General features: G+C 40.6%; 2 protein-coding genes across 2 annotated transcripts; one reads left to right on the top strand and one right to left on the bottom strand.

The window, feature by feature from the left end:
- Nucleotides 1–648: 648 nt before the first annotated feature.
- Nucleotides 649–14,846, top strand: entpd6 (ectonucleoside triphosphate diphosphohydrolase 6). The gene is made up of 14 exons (XM_088933755.1): nucleotides 649–760; nucleotides 1,317–1,649; nucleotides 4,395–4,471; nucleotides 4,863–5,006; nucleotides 6,844–6,919; nucleotides 7,991–8,026; nucleotides 8,792–8,880; nucleotides 9,295–9,374; nucleotides 10,096–10,160; nucleotides 11,521–11,622; nucleotides 11,941–12,081; nucleotides 12,288–12,344; nucleotides 12,653–12,765; nucleotides 12,864–14,846. Exons 2-14 carry the CDS (start codon nucleotides 1,391–1,393, stop codon nucleotides 12,957–12,959), a joined length of 1,335 nt encoding a protein of 444 aa, XP_088789881.1. The 5' UTR covers nucleotides 649–760; nucleotides 1,317–1,390; the 3' UTR covers nucleotides 12,960–14,846.
- A 129-nt stretch (nucleotides 14,847–14,975) lies between these two features.
- Nucleotides 14,976–17,797, bottom strand: LOC148820241 (barrier-to-autointegration factor-like protein). The gene is made up of 3 exons (XM_088934095.1): nucleotides 17,584–17,797; nucleotides 16,948–17,092; nucleotides 14,976–16,778 (listed from the first exon to the last, which is right to left on the bottom strand). Exons 2-3 carry the CDS (start codon nucleotides 17,071–17,073, stop codon nucleotides 16,632–16,634), a joined length of 273 nt encoding a protein of 90 aa, XP_088790221.1. The 5' UTR covers nucleotides 17,074–17,092; nucleotides 17,584–17,797; the 3' UTR covers nucleotides 14,976–16,631.
- Nucleotides 17,798–18,108: the final 311 nt, after the last annotated feature.

The following is an 18,108-nucleotide window of genomic DNA, read 5'->3' as shown; positions in this document are numbered from 1 at the left end:
ATCGGAATTTTATATAAATGGCCTCATCTATTGTTCCTGAAATAATGTAATAAATCACGTTCGTGTTCGTTTTGAAAACGCGTTTATTAAATAAGAGAAAATAAACCACATTAAAATAAGCGAATCCCTGTACTTTTATAAGAGAACTACACGATCATAACGATATTAGATTTTAAGATCACTCTCATTTTTCTGTCACTACACAATTATGTATTACTTAAAGGAATAAGATAAAAAGCATAGGCTAACATTTTGTAAACGGAGATCTAGTAAATGTTTAATGATCTGGTGTAAAGGTGTCCATGGTAATTTAACTGATATCGTTCAATGATTTCACAAGTTAGATGTCTTGGACCGGCTGTCCATCCTCACGTTTCACTAGAATTCCTCCAGCGGGCGTCATTGGGCTTAGGATCAATACCGCCCCCTGTCATTCAATGTCTGTAAGATATGCTTTGGAAGACAAGTGAAAGCGTTTTAGCGAATACAAACCCTCTGGTATGACGTTCACCCTTTGAGAGGCGAGGCATTAAAAAAAAATGTCATTTAGCCATGTGCAAAACTGTCGCACAGCACGGTTTATCGCATGCAGCTCCTGCGCTCGGCCTCGCCGAGACGGACGCGTCCGTGACGTCATCAAACGGAGCCGGTCGCGGGTTGGCTCTCAGGAGACCTTTAACTTCAGTCATCGCGAGGAAGACGGAAGTGTTCAAGTTCGGGACGTCGCGCCTGCAAGGACTTGAGAATAACGAGTGTACAGGTAATGATACATATGGTTGAAGATTGTACGGAATTGCTAGGTTATGTTCTTGGAGCCTAGGAAGGAACGAGCCTACCTTCTGTAGCCTCAGTTTTCGGAAAGGCAGGTAATGAATAGACGTTGGCGTGTGCATTTCTTCGCCGTAAAACGAGTGAAATATTTTCTAAACAGGTTTATTTTTATTATTTTGTTCAAGCGTGTTTACTTATTAATGTTGTGAGTATTTTAAGCATATCCTGTATGGAATGAAGTACAGCATACATCTGTACAGCTGTAATATACAGTATAATACGGTAGTTATTATTAAAGACGTTGTATTAAGTCTGAGAAGGTTTCACAGTTTTGAAGTGACAGGAGTTCCTTGTTGAATGTGGCCCACTCATTCATTTCCGTGCTGAAGCGTTCCTTTCTGGCAATACGATTAGAAATCAAAGGCAGGAAAAACAGATCTTGATGATAATGTTGATCTCTGAAGCCTCCGGTAACCGAATCCAAACGGAAAATGTCTCAGCGACCAATATGTGTGACGTGTCTTGTCTTGTGTTTTTCTTTTAAGGAAAGTATATTAACATGGCGGGCAGTGTTTAAACCCGGGGTGACGTGTCAGTATGTACCTCTCACTCCGGAAACATGAGGGTACCGAAGTTAGCCAGCGCGTTCCTCTTCGTCGCCTGTGTCGTGGCCTACCTGACGTATGTCAAGCGGCATGTTGACCTCGCGAAGCCGTCGCTGTACCAGGAGCTCCCCGGCTTCAGGAGCGCCGAGCGTGAGGGGTGCCAGCCGGCCTCGGGGGACCTCAATCACAGCAGCCTCCAGTATGGGATCATGTTCGACGCGGGGAGCACTGGAACCAGGATTCATGTCTTCCAGTTTGTGCAGGAAGTAAATGGTACAGTAGGTCACTGGCGTCGCAGCCAGATTTCTGTATTCTGAAAAGCAGTATAGTTGTTTGCAATTTTCTTTGAGCGATCTATATAGCATTCCAGTGGGATACTTCTGTTTTTTTCCTCACTATAAAGGTCTGTCATGTTAGTGTAGACGATTTGCCCCGGTACCTGTGAAAAATGATACATTGAAATTGGTGCTTTAATAATAGCGTATAGGGCTGGGTCAGTGGTCTGCCTTGTCGTGCTGTGGCCCTGGGTTCAATGCCCAGGGTGCTGTCTGTGTGGAGTTGGTGTGTTCTCTCCATGTTTCTCCAGGTGCTCCGGTTTCCTCTCTCACTCCAAAGACATGCTGTTAGGTCATTTTACTTAAGTAAAAAATTAGCCCTGGTGTGAGTGTGTGTCTGTGTGGGCCCTGTGAAGGACTGGTGTCCCATCCAGGGTGTATCCTCTCTTGCACCCCTTGCTTGCTGGGATAGACTCCAGCTCCCCTGCAAACTAGTACTGGATAAAGCACTTAGAAGGTGATTTGATGGTTATAGTATATAAGATAGATAAGATTATACTGTTGTTAGGAAGACTGTCAAGGCCTTTGTTATTTCTGTTAGGAGTTTTCCTGCTAGGGTAACTGGTAAAATACTTAAATGCAGAAATTTAGAAAAGACATAGAATTTTTTTAGGTTAATCACAAGCTGTCCATGCTGTGATGTGATGCCTACTTCAAGATAACCAGAAATGGAGAACGCTGCATTATTTTCAGGTCTAAAAAAAATAGGTTCGTGTGAAAAAAAATCTTTATTGGTGCAATCTCATCCGTCCTTCGGATGAGACGTGAAACCAAGTCCAGACTCTCTGTGGTCATTAAAAATCCCAGGGCGTTTCTCGAATAGAGTAGGGGTGTAACCCCGGCGTCCTGGCCAAAGTTTCCCTTGGCCTTTACCAATCATGGCCTCCTAATAATCCCCATCTGTGAACTGGTTTCATTAGTCTGCTCTCCTCCCCACTGAGAGCTGGTGTGTGGTGAGCGTTCTGGCACACTATGGCTGCCGTCGCATCATCCAGGTGGGGCTGCACACTGGTGGGGTTGGAGGGGATCCCCATTACCTGTAAAGCGCTTTGAGTGCAATGTTCAGAAAAGCGCTATATAAGTGTAAGCAATTATTATTATTATTATTATTATTACAATCGGTTCCGGTGTAGCATCATTTTTTGGTGTGTAGCCACTCTGCAGTTCTGCAGATGCATAATCTCTCTTGATATTGTTAAAGGATACACTAAAGGTTTAAATTCTTATTATCCAAGGTAAATTGTTAAGTTATTTCAGATCTTTAGTAGCAGTTTTAACCCGGATCTAAGGACAATAATAAAGCAAGATCTTTTTTTTCTCTTAGGTACTTAGATTTGACTTTGTTTGCACTCTTCCAATACAAGTGAGAAACATGGCAAATGAATGTTGGTGGCACCAACACACTAACTTACCAGATCGCATGGCCTTGAGGATCAGGGTAGTTATCATATTGAAATATTAAGCTAAATCACATAAGTGCTGCTTTAGCTTTAATGTTAAATCTGTGATTGTCATATTCCCGTGTCCTTTAAGGTCCTGGGCTGCCATCTGTACATTCAAGTAGTTAAATCCCTGGAATTTTGTGGTCACTGTTTTGTGAACGGTAAGCCACAGGCTCTCACATGGCCTGAGAGTACTGGCTCTGATCAGGCGTCCCTTAGACCTAGTACACTCTTCGCAATGCATAAAGGGATTATGGAGGCAACCAGCATTTTGCATTTAAATGCTGAAAAAGGCAAAGGCTGATTAACAGACTTAAAATAGATGAACCTGTATCCTACAGTATATCCTGTATCGTCATTCTTTGTAGGTTTCTGGTTTAACTGGTATTGCCAGAAGTTAGGAGAGGTCTGTATGTAAAAAGGATATACTATTATGTTGTTAACAAGTAAGAATGCAAGAATTGTTGCCATTCTGGTCCTTTGTGCTTGTTTGCTAGCTAACTCAGTTAATACAAAATTTAATCTAGCTGTTTCTTGCCGTTCTAGACACCATTAGCTGTTTCACTTCAAATAGAAAAATTGAATTTCCAAAGTAGTTTATATTCAGTACCCAAGTTATGTCAGTTATCAACTCTTCTTATCACCTCAGCTGAGAAAGAGCTGGGGCAAGTTAGAATTTGTGCACACAATGCTCTGACTTACTTACCTGTGAGAGCTTTTACACCTCTTATCATGCTACAATTTCCACACAGTCCTGCAGGAGCTTGTGCTCTGCAAGCGCAGCAGTTCATCTTTAGATAAAATTGCTGCCAGCTTGCAGGCGCCTGCAGGTCCCCATGAGTGGCGAGTACTGTATGTCAGACCCTGTCAAGCCCATCCCACTCTTCCAGGGACCAGGCTGGCTGTGCAGTGTTCCCAAGACATCCAGATATTGACTGACCAAAGGACAGTCATTCCCAGTTCATGTCTGAGTTAGAAGGGTATGGGAGAGAGTTATAAACCTCAGTCCATTGGGTTTTAATATAATGTCAGGACAGTGTGCCTGACCAGAGGTCTTCACTTTTCAGCCTTTCTGTTCAAGCCTATACAAATTGTACTGTGTGGACTGTGTAAAAAAAGTCAGCACGGCAGAGGCATTTCTACTGAGCTCACTCATAGTGTTGACTCTCTGCAGGGCACTTGAGCAATTATGGATCAGCTGAAATGAACACTTGCCGTGTTCTTTTGTTTTTGTGTGGCAGAGGCTCCCAAACTGGCCCATGAAACTTTCAGAGCAATAAAACCAGGGCTGTCTGCTTATGCTGACGACCCGGACAAGGTAATGCAATCTCTGGTTTACCTGCAGTGTTCTCCAGTGTTATTGACTTGATTAGAAGTTAAAATATTTTTTTTTAGAGTTAAGGCAGCCCTGTACAGACAATAGTAACACAGTTTATTTAACCAGAATGCTAAAAAGCAATAGTTACAGTACATTGCTAAATATATACCAACCTATAAAATCTATAGTTTTTGAGTTATTATGAAGTGTATGCTAAGGACAACAAAGATTTTTTTTCTTTTATTTTGACATTTATTAGGGTACAGTGGGGGGACGCTTAAGTAATAAATTATCTTTTTTTTGCTTGCTGAGTGTTCTCTTTGGACAGTATAATGAAGGGTGTTGTTTTGGCACTTGAGAGTGGTGAGTGCTATTTCTGGCTAATCCGCAGTGTACAGCTGGGCTCCAGGAGCTGCTGGAAGTGGCTAAAAGCAGCATTCCCTGCGTCCTGTGGAAAAGCACTCCTCTGGCACTAAAGGCAACAGCTGGGCTGCGTCTGCTTCCTGGAGAAAAGGCCACGCACCTGCTGGATAAGGTGGGACCTCTCACACCCTCGCTCTTAATATGCCTTTCTGTTTCAGTTGCTACTTTTAGACTGTTAGTCATTGAGTCAATTGCAACAAACTAAGAGCAGCATACTAACTTGGGATGATCCTGTGGTTAGTACACAGCCCTCTTCTGTACTTGACATATTTTCAGTTGCAACAAATCCAAGGTAACAGCTGCTGCCCTCTAGAGTGCAGCTCGTGCTGCTGCAGACGAAGCAGTTCTGTACTGGACTAACCAGAATGCCGAAGCACAAGGGAACGTTCTGAGTGTAGTAGCAGCTTATTAGTGAAATAATAGTTAATAAATAATGATTTAAAGCATCAGTCGCTGTGAAATTTATTGTAATAATCAATTAATTAAAAATTGCGTTCTTACTAATCACAGTTCAGTAGACCTCGTGTCCTTATCATGAAGGAAGGTACAGTATCATCAGCCCTTGAGATACTAATGCACATAGAGCATGAAATATGCCATAGCGAGCTTTAAAATATGTATTCTGTGGAGGTAAGCAAACTGAAGGTAAGGTAAATGCTTATAATTGAAAGGGACATTACTCTTTAGTGTGTTCAACATTTGCTAGCTCTTACTTAGACAAGCAAAATGCTGTTGTAAACTTCCAAAAGCTCAATGTGGGTAAACGGTGCTCTGGTGTACTTTCATGTTGTCTCCTCCACTCATTCACTAAAAAGAATCATGATCAAAAAGTGTATGGTTCCAGTAGCTTAATTTCAGTAATTAATTGTCCTTAAACTGTAGTGGCCCAACTACCCTGATTCACAGACATAAATGAGAAAAACTCACAACAAGTGCAACAAGGGAGCACATGAAGAGCATAAGGTTTACCTTTATAGAATTGTGTGGACATAAATATAGCCTATAATAAAAACACATTAACGGTGAGTACTCTTAGGCATCTAAAGTGTCTCAGTATGTCTCTGTATCATTTATCAGTGAAAAGTTGTGCTTCATGGTCTCATTCAAACCCACAGCAACATTTGTTGTACTGTACTAAAAACAGGATCAGCTGGTCTCCAGCTTTGTTCTGCTGGATTGTTCATTGCAAATAAACACACAACTGGGAATGATCCCTAGATAATACTACACTAGCTTATACTCTTACAATTCTGAACTTTGTGTAGCAGTAAAATCTCTACTTTTATTTTGAATACTGTTGTATTCTATAGAAAGAAAAAGGTTTAGTTCCTTCAGCCTGTCAGTGTAGGACACTCCTTTAAACCCTGGCATGTATCTGACTGCTGTTGTCTGGACTGATTTAAGAGCACCAGTATTGTCTTTTTATTGTCTTTGTCAGTGCAGTTCTTCCTTAGGTCTATGAAGTTGTGCATGCAGCCCATTCATAGTGCGACTCAATACTCTTATACAGGATAAACATAAGAAGAAATGATAGGAGGTCATTTTGCCCACCTTGATTTTCTTGTTTGCTGTGCCTATAACAATGATTGGAAAAATTTGATTAGTTATATAAAAATAATCCCACAGTTGGTTACATACTCCTATAATCCTCTGTGAAAGAAAAGGTCTCCTCTTGTCTGTCTTTGGTGGTCCTTAACATAGTCCGCTTGTGTCTTTATTATATTGGTGCTGACTCTTTCTGAATTTACACTCCAAGAATCAAGTGCCCCATACAGTCCTCTCTGTTCCAGTTAAAAAAAGACTGGGCTGTCAGATCTATACAGGTATGAAGTTCCCTTTTGTTGCTTAATTACATGTGAAACTGACATTCTGTCTTTCTATTTTGGTGGGTCTGTGCACGAAATAGTAAGATTGATGAAAACTGTGCTTTGACCACTTTGATTCCAAAGGTGAGAGAAACCTTCAAAGCATCACCCTTTCTGACCAGAGAAGACAGCGTGTCCATAATGGATGGCATTCATGAAGGTACAAGTTACTTAAGCTCGTGTGCCTAATACATACTCATTCAGGGACCTGTTGTTCTTGCAAATGGTGATGTAGTCTTGATAGTGTTAAGGAACACTTTGCAGCTCATCCTCGTGGGTTTTCTGGTTCCAGTGACATATATTTACAAAGATCTAAAGATGTAATTTTGATAAACCTGACTACGTGCTTGTCTCAGTGTAACCTAGAGTTACTGTTCTATTGATGCTGGGTTAATTAGGTGGACAGGAAAGTAGTAGTACAGTAGTAATCACCTGAACAAATTAGTCACAGATCTTATTTATAGCTTTCGACCCACTTTGTTGCAAGCTACATTTGATAAAGTTGGGAAAAATACATAATGGATGATTTTGTGGAAGGTGATTTCGGTAAGAATGCTGAAGCTTAATGGCCAATCTTCTTAACTGTCTGCTACAGTACATTAAAGCTAAGTTCCCATCTTTCCATAACCTGATTATCATTGCTGTATTACAAGTTAGTTTTCCTTTCATGCAAATCTCTTTATTGAAGCACACGGTAAGGGACGTTGACCTGTGTTTAAGCTTAAGAGAAAAGATAAACATTCTCACTCTAAAGCTCAAAGAATGAACGTTTCATCAGAACAGAAGGGCAAAAGTGCATTTTTGAACTGTGGTTTAGAGAAACTAAAGGTCATTATATATTGTGAGGTGGGGCATATGTTATCAAAAATGGTTTTTAATCATTCTTGAGTTTGAAGAATGTCAGAAATTCTCTTAATGTATTTAGAGAGAGTATCATTAAAAAGACTACAAAATGTACTGTTGGCCAGAGATAATTGAAAATGTAGATGGTAGTATAATGGCCAGTAACGACCAAATATTATAGCAACTGCTCTTATTTTTTTGTGGCTTTGATACCTTCCTCATTTCTGTATAAGTGTTTTATGTTCTTATTTAATTTTTTATAATCATCATATTATTGTAATGGATATTCACAGTGGAGTAAATCAAATTCAAAGAACATGTAATGGAGGAATAATAGGAATAGTATGTTATATCCTCAGATATGACTTTAATGAACTTCTCATTACAGGTATTTCAGCATGGATTACTGTCAACTTTTTGATAGGTAAGATGTTCTTTGTTATTAAATATTTGATTCCTTCTTTTTAATGACATCCTGAATAAGCTCTACATTACCTTAGTATTATAACAGAAACATTGGAAACCTTTTAACTTTATTTTTTTTCTTTTGATTTACTTGAATCGGAAGCTGTTTGAAATGGCCACATTTGTCATCAGCTCTTTAATACCACTGTCATATATTTAGCACTGTTCTAATAAAAGGCCTCACCAAACCCCTTGCAATGGTTTAAAACCACCAAGAGATCTTGTTCATTTCTTGGTGTCATAGTTTCAGGAGACAAGCGTTAACTGCCTTGGCTTTCTTAGGACACTAAACGCTGTGCTCGAACGGTCATCACCATAACCTTAAACCTTCAAGGGGACAGACTGGCTGACTAGACAGACACCCCTGTGGTGTTTGATTGTGAAACTACATCCGTTTGAGCCAGTGATTAAACTGCAGTCTTGTAAGTCTTATTTTCGTCTTGGCAACAGTAAGTGTTTTTTGACAAAGATGTTGTTATACTAACAAATGTTATCAAAATAAAGTGGTGAGCTGATATAATAAATGAGGGGGGAGGAGGTTTATTAATCAAGTTTTGTAGATGAACAAATGTGCCCGACCCCTCTGTCACGGTCTCCGCCCTGTCGGCACACGGGTCCAGCTGCCGGGAGAGTTGGAGAGGAGGGCGTCGCCCCTCGTTGGGTCGGGTCTGCGGTGTTCAGCCGCTCGGTGCTGTGGTGAGCAGTGAGTGTCTGTGTCCCACAGGTAGCTTCCACGGCCCCGAGAAGCGCACGGTGGGGATGCTGGATCTGGGAGGAGGCTCGACCCAGATCACCTTCTCCCCACGAGATGAGGCAAGTCCCATTCCGAGCAGAGCTGCTGAACGCGTGACCTTCCAGGGCACCTTGTTATCAGTCCTTAAATATTAGCTTAATGTAAAATTCTAACAACGTTTACCTGTGAGGCATTCTTATCAAAATGGAGCAGGCTTTAACAGGAGGATTCACAGGAAGAGTTCTGTACCACTTTCCCAAGAGCCTCCATGTAATAAAAATACTGTGTGCTTCAAGTTAAAATTGATGGAAAGAATAGATGTTCATTTTTCTGCAGTGGTGTAGCATGTGTCTGTCAAGCTCAGATGTAGTTGTGAGAAACAAGCTAGTGAGTGGAAAAACTGGTTGTTGTTTTTTTTTTTGGAGATTGGAGATACCTATAGAATCCTGCAGCTCGGCAGGTTCACAAATTGATGTTCTCTTATTTCTCTTCAGAAAACAATCCAGACCTCTCCTGTTGGTTACATTACATCATTCCAGATGTTTAATAGCACCTATACACTCTACTCCCATAGGTAGGTGGCATTTCGTCTTCAGAACTGGCTATGTGAGTACAGAAGGGTAAAGAGGAAAATACTGGGCTTTGAATAAAAAAAATATTAGGTTTTGGAAGAACTTACAAAGAAGGCAAAATGTGTATGTTAGTTACACTCACTGGCCACACTATTAGATATTTTCTGTCAAATGCACGGCGCTGATAGACAGGGTGGCTGTCCTAAGGAGCACAAGAAAGATTTCCATGAACTTCCTTGACCAAAACAATCCTCAGGTATCAGTACTATTGGAAATTGATGGGAAATGTATTTCAGTGCCTTAGACCGTTACCCAAATCTCAACGTGTTGACGACACTCCTGCTGGAGGAAGTGTTTAATGGGGTCATGAGTATTTCACAGCCCTGTTGGGTAGGGTGACTGTCCCATTATAGCCCATGGTTTCCAGTTGGTTTTCCAATTTCTTTAGCTCAAATCCTCCTGCAAAGGCATAATTTTAAAAGACAAGGTCATCTGCTGAAAAAAGTTCCCACACAATTGAGAGCACTATGTCTATGGTTCTGAAATTCCTAAATTGTCGTCTTTGATTTTTCTTTTGTAATTTCACTTTTGCTACTTGTGCAAAGGGAGCCCATATAACCCATTAAGTACACAGTCTAACAGCAAAGTACGGGCACATTCGGATTTTAAAGTGTGTTCTCTATCGTCATATGTTTCAAAGTCACAGAACTTCCTTTCTTTCAGCTACTTGGGTTTAGGTTTAATGTCAGCAAGACTTGCGATTTTAGGAGGAACTGAAGGGCAACCCTGTGAGTATTTTGCTTAACCTTCCTCTGTTAAACACCGTTAAATGAGTAAATCGTTATGTTACCTATTAATAGCACAGAAAATATGAATTATTTGGTTGGCAGCTGTTGTTTATTTTATGTAGCTCTTTAAACAACATCCATCAAATGCCCTGAATCCAGATTTGAAGATTTAAAGGTTATTAAATTAGTTTTTTAATCTGATTTGATATTACTGATGTTTGATATCTTTCAAGGCTTCGATGCTGGTTGACATTTCTTCAGTGTTCCAGCAGATGGCAATATTTTAGCTCTGCAGATTGCAATACTGCCAAAAGCCAGGAGCAGGACAACACTTAAAATTGCATTTGTCTTCCCAAATGTTTTCTTCCTTTTGTCACATTTTGCAAGCTTTAATTGTTCATAAATCATAGTTTCGGACTTTAAATATGAAATTTAACTATTTCTATATACAGGAATAACTCATATGTCGGTACTTTCAGCATTGATTGGCGAGGATGTTGCAGCTCTATTTATACCAAGAATCACTCCCTGTTGCCTGATGCCTTGATGATATATATATATAAGGCAACAGACAGCTGAAACTGTCTGGGAAGTGAATAAAAGGACACATTCCTGTTATTTCATAGAAAGTTAGACGTTAATGTGCTCATCGAATTGAATGTAAAAATAGACTTTTAACATGAGTCTTAAACTCACATCCTGCAGGATCTAGTAGTGTATTCTGATTTTTGTTCCATCCAAGATCTTGATTATCAATTTGTCTTAATTATTTAACTGCATAATTGTAATACTATATTTTTAACCAAATTCTAAAGTTTTGTATAGTTAGTTGTTCCTTCAACTAAGTTAAAGTTTTGATAAGTCAAATAAGACCCAGGCACTGGGCCACCTAGGAACTGAGTCTGAGACTCCTGATTTATAGTGTGAGACATATTTGGGTTAACATGTTCAGTGTTTTGTGTGTGGTAATGTGCTTGGTATGAGTGAAGTGTAATTTCATCTCTGACCCAGGGAAAGTGTGGTGTGGACGGCTGAGGAGAGAATGCAGGCCCACGCTGTATCCGTTATTCTTTCTCCTTCTTTCTTGGCCTGCTAGTTTTTTTATCAATAAAGTTTGATAATTGACCAGTGAAAGCCCTGTTTTCCTTTACATGAATGCCTAAAACCTGAAACCGAACCCAGGACTTTACAATAGGATTAACCATTGCGGTAGTTATTCCAGTGAACATTGGTGTAATGTTAAAATAAGTAGTTTTTATCAGTAGCACTGGTGACCCAGTACAGAGCCAGGCCTGACAGAGGACCAGGGGTGTTCAGGTTCTTAGCACTGAGCTTTACTGACAAAGTGATGTTTCAACAGTGGAGAAAGACCAGGAACTGGTGAGCCCTTGCTTGGCCCCAGGTTACAGAGGCCAGTGGGAACATGCTGAAGCCGTCTACACAGTGAGGGGTCAGAAGGCAGGTAGGCCGCATGGAACGACATGTCCTGCTAAAGTCTGGTGTGTGCAGCACTGCTCCTGCTGGGACCCCATCCCAGTCACCCTGGACTGTCCCAGCCCTGAGCCACACAGCAGATATTGTATCACCACAGTGGCCTAAAGGGCTGAATGAGCCTCCTTACATTCCACACATATTACTTCACAGGATGGATCTTTGAATTGTCCTCATGTATCCTTGTCCGATCACTTGCTGTGTTTTTTTTCCATTGGTTTTTCACGTTAAATAATAGTTCAGACCAAATGCGCTAAGAATAGCTTTCACTTTTTCGATTCTGTTTCAGGAGAACCTATATATGAGTCTTGCCTCCAAAAAGTGGAGAAAATGCTCTATAGAAAATTGAAAAAAGCAGAAGAGGCATCAAATATGGACTTCTATGCTTTTTCATATTACTATGATAGAGCTGTGGAAGTAGGTTTAATCGGTAAGTACAATGAATTTCAGTCCCTTTCTTTTCTTGTAAGAACTGTTGCCCAAAAGATTTATGTAGAGCTATGAAGTCAAATCCTACAAGAATGTGAGGGAGCAAAATACCCAGACCATGAATTGAAGAGCTTTTATATGCGTTATAAATGCCCTGATGAATAGAGATGAAAAGTTTATCCTTCTGCTTTTTTTTTCTCTGGGCAGATGAAAAGACCGGAGGGAATATAAAGATGAATGATTATATTGAAGCAGCCAAAAGAGGTATGAAAGCAGTTACCATCTTCCTTTATTATGTATCTATTACAGCTTTATTAATTTAAGGCTGATTGTGGGGAATATTCTGTTACATTGAGGAAAATGAATAATGCATGAATGTGGCTCAAGACTCTATTTTAAGAAAAATACACTGAAAACCAAATATTCTGAAGCCATGGGAAACTTTTCTCTCTTAACAGTTCTGATGGGAACAAAACACTGTATTGCACCCTTCCAAAGGGATAGGGAGCAACATTGGAAATCAGAAATAGAAAATGAACGTTTTGGCTTTTGTCGTCTTCTTGCCTTTTCAGTGTGCAATGGTATGGAAGTCACTGCCGGAGAAAATCCCTTCCTGTGCCTAGATCTGACTTACATATCCGTCCTGCTACAAGAGCTGGGGTTTTCCAAGGAAAACGTTTTTAAGGTGAGGGCCAAAAAAGAAGAGACGCGCTGTACAGTACGTGATAGAAACGCATTGCGCCCTGCCGAGTTAAACTCAGTGAAATGTGTGTTCGCTTGCAGCTCGCGCGGAAGATTGACAACGTGGAGACCAGCTGGGCTCTGGGCGCTTCTTTCCAGTACACAGCTCAGTCTGCGGAGCGATTCAGAAGTGTGTGAGGACAGCGAGACTGTCTGGGAAGCTGAAGCCGGGAAATAATTGATTGTAACTCACATTATGGTACTTCATTAATAGGGTTCTTTGTATTTGATGTTAATTTTGGTCCCGTGACTCCACTGTGAAATAAGCTGATTTTTTTCCCCAGTGAAGAACACTAGAAGTTGGCTAATTATTGTATATTGTGTTTTTCCACATCAGTGTCTCAAACAGTTCACAGGTGACAATAGTCACTCATCCCAGGGCCTGTTTAGCTTGAATCTCAAGCCAGCAGTTTCAGAGTTGAGATTAGAGTGTTTTCTTTTTTTATAATGGTTTTAGGTCTTTTTTACTGGCAGTTAAACAACACATGCGGACAAACGTTCTTTTCAGCAGAATGGAAGTCAATGTAGTGTAACATAATTACAAATACAGTGTTAATAATAAATCATCCTACATTCAGAGAGCACTGACAACTTTCCACTCAATTGTGATACCGCAAAAACTTGATTATGATGCTTACCATTTAAAAGGATGTGGGCAGTTGGAAAATAAGCACTGAATACAGTCATATTAAAAATGTGAATGAGTACTGTATTACATGTGCTGTTTTGGGCATCATTGACATTATCGATTGTTTTTTAAATTCTACATATGCAAATTCCAACTCATTAAACAGAGTGAAGTGGCTTTGAAATGAATTTTTACATGCTTGAGAAGGAAATGTGTTAATGTATGTGGTATTTGAATGTATTGGGAAATATACAGTAGTTAGTATGTCTGAAGTTGTACATACATGTCAGTTTCTGAAAACACAGAAGTTCAGATGTTTCCGTGGTCTCAGAGAGAGTGATCTCTTTGAGAAGGCCATTTGACCCTACTGGTTTGCTTGGTTCCTAGTAGCTAAGTCTTCCAAGGATCTCCTTCAGGTGCTTCATGAAAGTCAAGGTGTCACCTTTGAAAACATGGCTGGGTAGTGTGTTTTAGACTCCCACAACCCTTAGTGTAAAAAAGTGCCTCTTGTTCTCACTTCCAACTAGATTTTCCGCTCAGTTTACAGCTGTGCTCTCTGATGAGTGTTTTACCACTGGCTCTGAAGAGGTCTAGTGGGTTGAACATGTTGGTGCCCTTCAATGTTTTCAATACTTGAATCAGACTCCCTCTCTCTGCTCAAGTCTTGGAAGTAAGATGTATTGGTCTGTAACTGCTTAGTTTGGTTTGTTTTAATGGACTGGCGGTAGCAATTTTCCTGTCAGTGGTTATTTCCCCTCTTGAGTGACTGTTAAGAGTTTTGTTTATAGATTATAAATTATTTGCTTAGGTACAATTGGTAAAATACCTTCAGGCCCTGTAAATATGTTTATCCTGTATTTATCTAATGACTGTAACACTTTTGCCTCTTTTATACTAATACAATTGTATTTCTTTACTTCTTTGCCTGATGCATGTTGTTGATTTCTTCCTTGGTGACACATTATGTGAAATATTAAAATTAATATCAGCTATTTCTCTTTCATCATCTAAATGTTCATCATCTCTGAGATGCTTTACTTAAAACATTACTGTGCTGTTGTAGAACTGAAAAACATTTTATTTTGACCTCAGCTGACTTATCTTGTCACTCTATTTGTAATGTTTTTTACCAGAAAACGCAAGTAATTGTTGTCTGATGTAATAAGTCTTACATGTGGCAGTATTTAAATGTCTGATTACTGTACATGTTGATAAAGCACTATTCTGAAACTGAAAAGTCCACTTTGCAGACCGTGAATATGAATAATAAATGCATTTTAAATGTAATGACAGTGCATTATATCTGAAAGAAAATTAAAAGCTTACATTGTTTTGGGTGACTTTGGTTTGCTTTTTCAAATTAAACTTGCTAACTCAAAGCATGAAAACAATCATCAGTGCTTGTGAAGTCATTTCAGAAAAGTCTCTGGGTTTTGAAATTTACTAAAGCACCTACAGTAGGATGATTATGGTAGTGATGGTTGCGGTGACTGAAACAAAACTAGTATTGGTCTGAATTAGGCAAAGATTTATTAGACAAAACAGTTGATATTGTGAAGCAGTGGTCTGTATTTCTGATCCTGCACAGCCACAGTCCCTCAATGGGCAGTGAACAGAGATGTGAAAAGCATGTTACTTTAAGTAGGATGAATAAAGAAACAGATCCAGTTATTTCACTCAGAGCTTGGCTGCAATTTGAGTGTTAATATCTTATAAGGAACTTGATCAGAGGTCTTCTGAAACTTTAAATATACCATATAATATATTCATGTTTACTGGTGTTGCTTGGTCAAAGAGTTTTAAAATCTAGAGTACCTGTATCATTCAGAATCCATAATGTCTCAGCTGTACACCAGATAGCATTCTTGTTCCACACTTCCAAGACTTCTAAGGATCTCCTGTAAGACTTACTGGTCTATTATTACTTAGACTGGATTCGCCACCCTTTTTATGGACTGGCTGGGAGGGAGACTACAAGACAGTGTGGCTCTCCAGGAGGAGGGCAGACAATCCCTTATTGTACAATATTTAAGAGCATCTACGAGTGCTTTTACAGTGACACAAGCTTCATCACAAGTGGCAATAAGTTGCTCCCTGAGGAAACCGGATCTGAAAAGACGCCTTGTCCATCTGACTATCAGCCTGCAAGGCTCCAGTCAGTGTAGGCCAGGGATGGACATTCCGTTTTCCAAACTATTTGGATGAGGAACGTTGCCTGCTTTGATGTCCGAATTGGTTTTTGGTTCAGATCTACCTCTAAAACTGGGCTGCAAGGACTGCTGTTCCCCCACCCTGGTGTCAGCCTCTGCCATATAAAGACGCACCACAAACCTTGCATGACTTCACCCCCCCCATCCCTTTCCATATCCTATTCGGACATTCAGTGATGGATTAGGAGAGTGTTTTACAGCAACTTACATATTTTTACACACTTACATAATGGTTTGGGTCAGCTCTGCATTCATTCTGCCTGCAACAGTTATTCTTAGTTGCCAGTGACAGCATAAATCGGTTTACTGCCAAGCAAAGAATTTTAATCAGCAGTTGAGAGCCTGCAAAGCTGTGAACTCGGGTTCAGTAGGATAACTCTGCTTGTGCATGAGGTACACTCATCGTACTTGAGTCCTTTTTCTACCCTCTTTCACGTTCCCAAGGTGGGAAAGGAACATCATTACTGTGCTGATGTTACATGCAAGGGATTTTTAACAAATAGTATTAGGATGACAACTTTAAATATAAAAACAATAATCTACATACCAGTCATCGCCTATACTCAGCTCTATATTCAAGGCCAGTAGGCACAAGGGTTTTGACACTTCAGAACACTTTCACCGATGGTGTGCCAGAAATTGTTTATTACATTCAGTTAATGCAGACACTTATTACCTTCATAAAAAAAAGTGTAGAAGACACTTTGTGAAGGTGAGTTTTTAGCACTTTTACAGTCTGCCAACTGTACTCAACCAAGTTTGAAGGAGAGGTGGTGAAGCACTGTGCCACCCAAAGCTGAACTCAATGGTGGGTGAGCATGATCTTAAAACCTACATCTCACCCAAAATTGTGAAAATGCTTTATTTCAAATTTTAAAAAATACTTATTTAAAAGTTCAAATGGCTGAATCAGTTTCCCCAGTGGAATCGTACTCTTCATTTGTCAGTCAAGATCTGCAAGGACAGCGATCCTCACAGGAAGGCATCACACCACTCCTTTAAACACTGATAACAGGACGTTGCTTGTCTGTTGTTGGCGCCACACGCATCCTTGAGCCAGTCTGTGAAGAGCTCGCCATCCTTCCTCAGCACAAGGAACTGCCCCAAGACCACAAAAGCCTAGGAGAGACACCATGACTTCTCCTTACATGCCCAAATCATGGAAGCAGACATTAACAGTCACACAATAGTTCATGCTTGCAAGCGAGTACTTTTAGCCCAACTATGTGGACCGTTTATAAACTCCCTTACGGGTGTTCCACACTGATAACCACTAGCTTCGCCTTACTTTATCAAACCCTTGCTCTTCCAGCTTCCGTCCCAGAACTTCACCGATCCCCGAGAGGGCGGTCACAGGCTTGTCCCCCATGGGCTCGGCGATGAAGCTCCTGTGCTTCTGGGAGGTGGAGGACATGTCTTCAAGCACACGCAGGCTGCACAACAAGAGAACAGCTGGAGGTTTCTACTGAGGGGCAGACTTTCATCAAGACAGAAAGGCCCTCACTGGAGGACACATATGGATTACCTTTACAGATAAGAAAGCACTGAAAATGTCCATATGCAACACTGAGCCTCCAAAATAGCAGTCAAAGACTGGGAATGCAAATTAAAGCTAAGTCAGCAGGAGCAAACTGCATTTCTCCAGTTTTCAGGTCAAAGGCTTTAGCATTTAGACATATTCAGCATTACAAGTATAAATACAAACCATGCCTAAAGAATAAAATTTATCTTTTAAATACAAGACGCCCGCCACGGGCTCCACCAAAATGTCGGGGCTGTAGCTCGAGGACTCCCAGTACAGTACTTCACCACCCAGCTCTTCCGAAACTTTCGCTGGACAGCTGGCATTCCACGTGGACTCCTACATTATTCTGCAGGGTTAAATATTACACAGCGCGATTACAAATCCTGGAGCATCTCTTACCTTTTATTCCCCCTAAGTTTCCCCGCTAGTGTGACGGGAAATCAAACCACATTCAAGTGTCCTAAAGGCTGTCCCTCCCTCTCAGGGTCCATCTTTTATCGGGAGAAGACATGTGACCCCAAAATTAGATCACCTGATTAGTGTTTTTTTTCCCCCACCCGGCTCTCATTGGTTGCAAAGAGATGTGTATATTTACTTAAACGCACTTTACATAAAAAAAAAACAATTTATCACATCATCAGAAGGGACTGTTTAATCATACTAACTAATCTGAAGCGGGGCACACATGCGCAGATGGGTCAGGTTAAGTTATGCATATGCATATGGTGAAAAAGCAATGAAAAAAAAAAAGGGTATGATCGTTATTCCCATTTCAGTAGCTCCTCGTTTAGTTTGACGTGGTCTGTCAGCATCATGGGTCTGATAGCCAATACCAGCAGGTACTGCTCTCCGTACACGAGCTCGCAGCCGGCTCGCGCAGGCAGGGGAGAACCCGAAGGAGCGCCGCGCGCGCCGCCCCTTTAA

Source organism: Atractosteus spatula, chromosome 15, assembly GCF_055471065.1.
Source record: "Atractosteus spatula isolate fAtrSpa1 chromosome 15, fAtrSpa1.hap1, whole genome shotgun sequence".
In the NCBI taxonomy this organism is placed as follows: Eukaryota; Metazoa; Chordata; class Actinopteri; order Semionotiformes; family Lepisosteidae; genus Atractosteus; species Atractosteus spatula.
Note: the sequence above shows the minus strand (reverse complement) of the source record. Positions and strands in the feature narration are given on the sequence as shown.

Coding starts and splice junctions, on each gene's coding strand:
- entpd6 (XM_088933755.1), top strand. CDS start 1,391: ATGAGGGTACCGAAGTTAGCCAGCGCGTTCCTCTTCGTCGCCTGTGTC. Junction 5,007..6,843: donor CCACGCACCTGCTGGATAAG/GTGGGACCTCTC, acceptor TTGATTCCAAAG/GTGAGAGAAACCTTCAAAGC. Junction 12,082..12,287: donor TGTGGAAGTAGGTTTAATCG/GTAAGTACAATG, acceptor TTCTCTGGGCAG/ATGAAAAGACCGGAGGGAAT.
- LOC148820241 (XM_088934095.1), bottom strand. CDS start 17,073: ATGTCCTCCACCTCCCAGAAGCACAGGAGCTTCATCGCCGAGCCCATG. Junction 16,779..16,947: donor AAGAGCAAGGGTTTGATAAA/GTAAGGCGAAGC, acceptor TGTCTCTCCTAG/GCTTTTGTGGTCTTGGGGCA.